Raw genomic sequence first — 1,025 nt, 5'->3', positions numbered from 1 at the left:
TTGCAGTGAGCCAAGATCTTGCCACTGCACTCCAGCCTGGGTGACAGAGCAAGACTCCGTCTCAAAAAAAACAAAAAAAAAAACAAAACTGTAAGCAAGCAGTTTACTGCGAAACTTGCAACCCACTCTACCTGAGAGATAACTGGCAGCCACAGCCTAAGGACTCTCCAGGAAGGATTTTCTGACTCTTACAGACATAAGCCACCTAACTCCATCTCTTATTTCCAGTATTTGCCCCCCAGTCCGAAAAAAATTAAAGAGCTAACCAACAGTGAGAAGGCCAAATTATTAGTTATAGCACCCTAATTCCGGTTCTCACTTTTACTCAAATTCTTTCGTTAATCAAATCCAGGACTTAACAGGAGGAAACAAAAACAAAGATACAAGCTTTAACCGTGGAACTAGAAAGCCACACAGAACAAATTCCAGAGCACCATAAAGCAGAGATAAGGTGGCTGATAATCAGGGACCTCGGCCCAAAAGTCCAAGACAGCACTAAGTGAAATGCATGAACAATAGGTCATCCAGGAAGCCACGGAAGATGTCAGAAACGGCAGTGTGCGATGAGCGGGAATGCGGCGCAATGTAGACAAGCCGCCGAGGCCAGGGAGGAGACGCGGAAGGATAGAAAAGGCAAAGGGTGCACCGCCCAAAGACTAGAGCAAGTTCAGAAGAAGGAAATCAGGCAGCCCGGGAGGAAAACAGGAAGCAAGGGGAGGAGGCCGAGAGGCGGCGCGCGGGGAGCTCGAACCCTCCAGGGACGCTCTGGAAGGGTCCTCCCTGTCCCTCCTCCCGGGTGGGGTAGGTGCGGGCGTAGGGCGGCTCGGGGCCAGAAGGGCGGGCAGGCAGCCGCGGGCGCAGTCCAGGGCTCACTCACCCCGGGTCCCTCCCCGACGCGGTAGGTGAGCAGCACCTGGAGGCGCTCGGCGGCGCTGCAGGGCTGCGGGAAGGACACGCACAGGGCCTGGCCGTAGTGCGAGAAGGGCTGCGTGTAGAAGCTCACGGGCTCCGCGGGCGGCTCCTCC

General features: G+C 54.9%; 1 protein-coding gene across 1 annotated transcript in view; it reads right to left on the bottom strand.

Annotated features, from left to right (window-relative positions):
* Positions 1–1,025, bottom strand: part of RNPEP (arginyl aminopeptidase (aminopeptidase B)) — a 28,530-nt gene that overhangs the window by 25,362 nt on the left and 2,143 nt on the right. Inside the window, 1 exon segment of the mRNA XM_011931842.1 lies at positions 878–1,025. Within this exon segment, the coding sequence (XP_011787232.1) occupies positions 878–1,025 (148 nt within the window).

This window comes from Colobus angolensis, unplaced genomic scaffold (genome assembly GCF_000951035.1).
Source record: "Colobus angolensis palliatus isolate OR3802 unplaced genomic scaffold, Cang.pa_1.0 Scaffold91, whole genome shotgun sequence".
Classification (NCBI taxonomy): Eukaryota; Metazoa; Chordata; class Mammalia; order Primates; family Cercopithecidae; genus Colobus; species Colobus angolensis.
The sequence above is the reverse complement of the archived record's forward strand: the minus strand, read 5'-3'. Positions and strand labels throughout refer to the sequence as shown.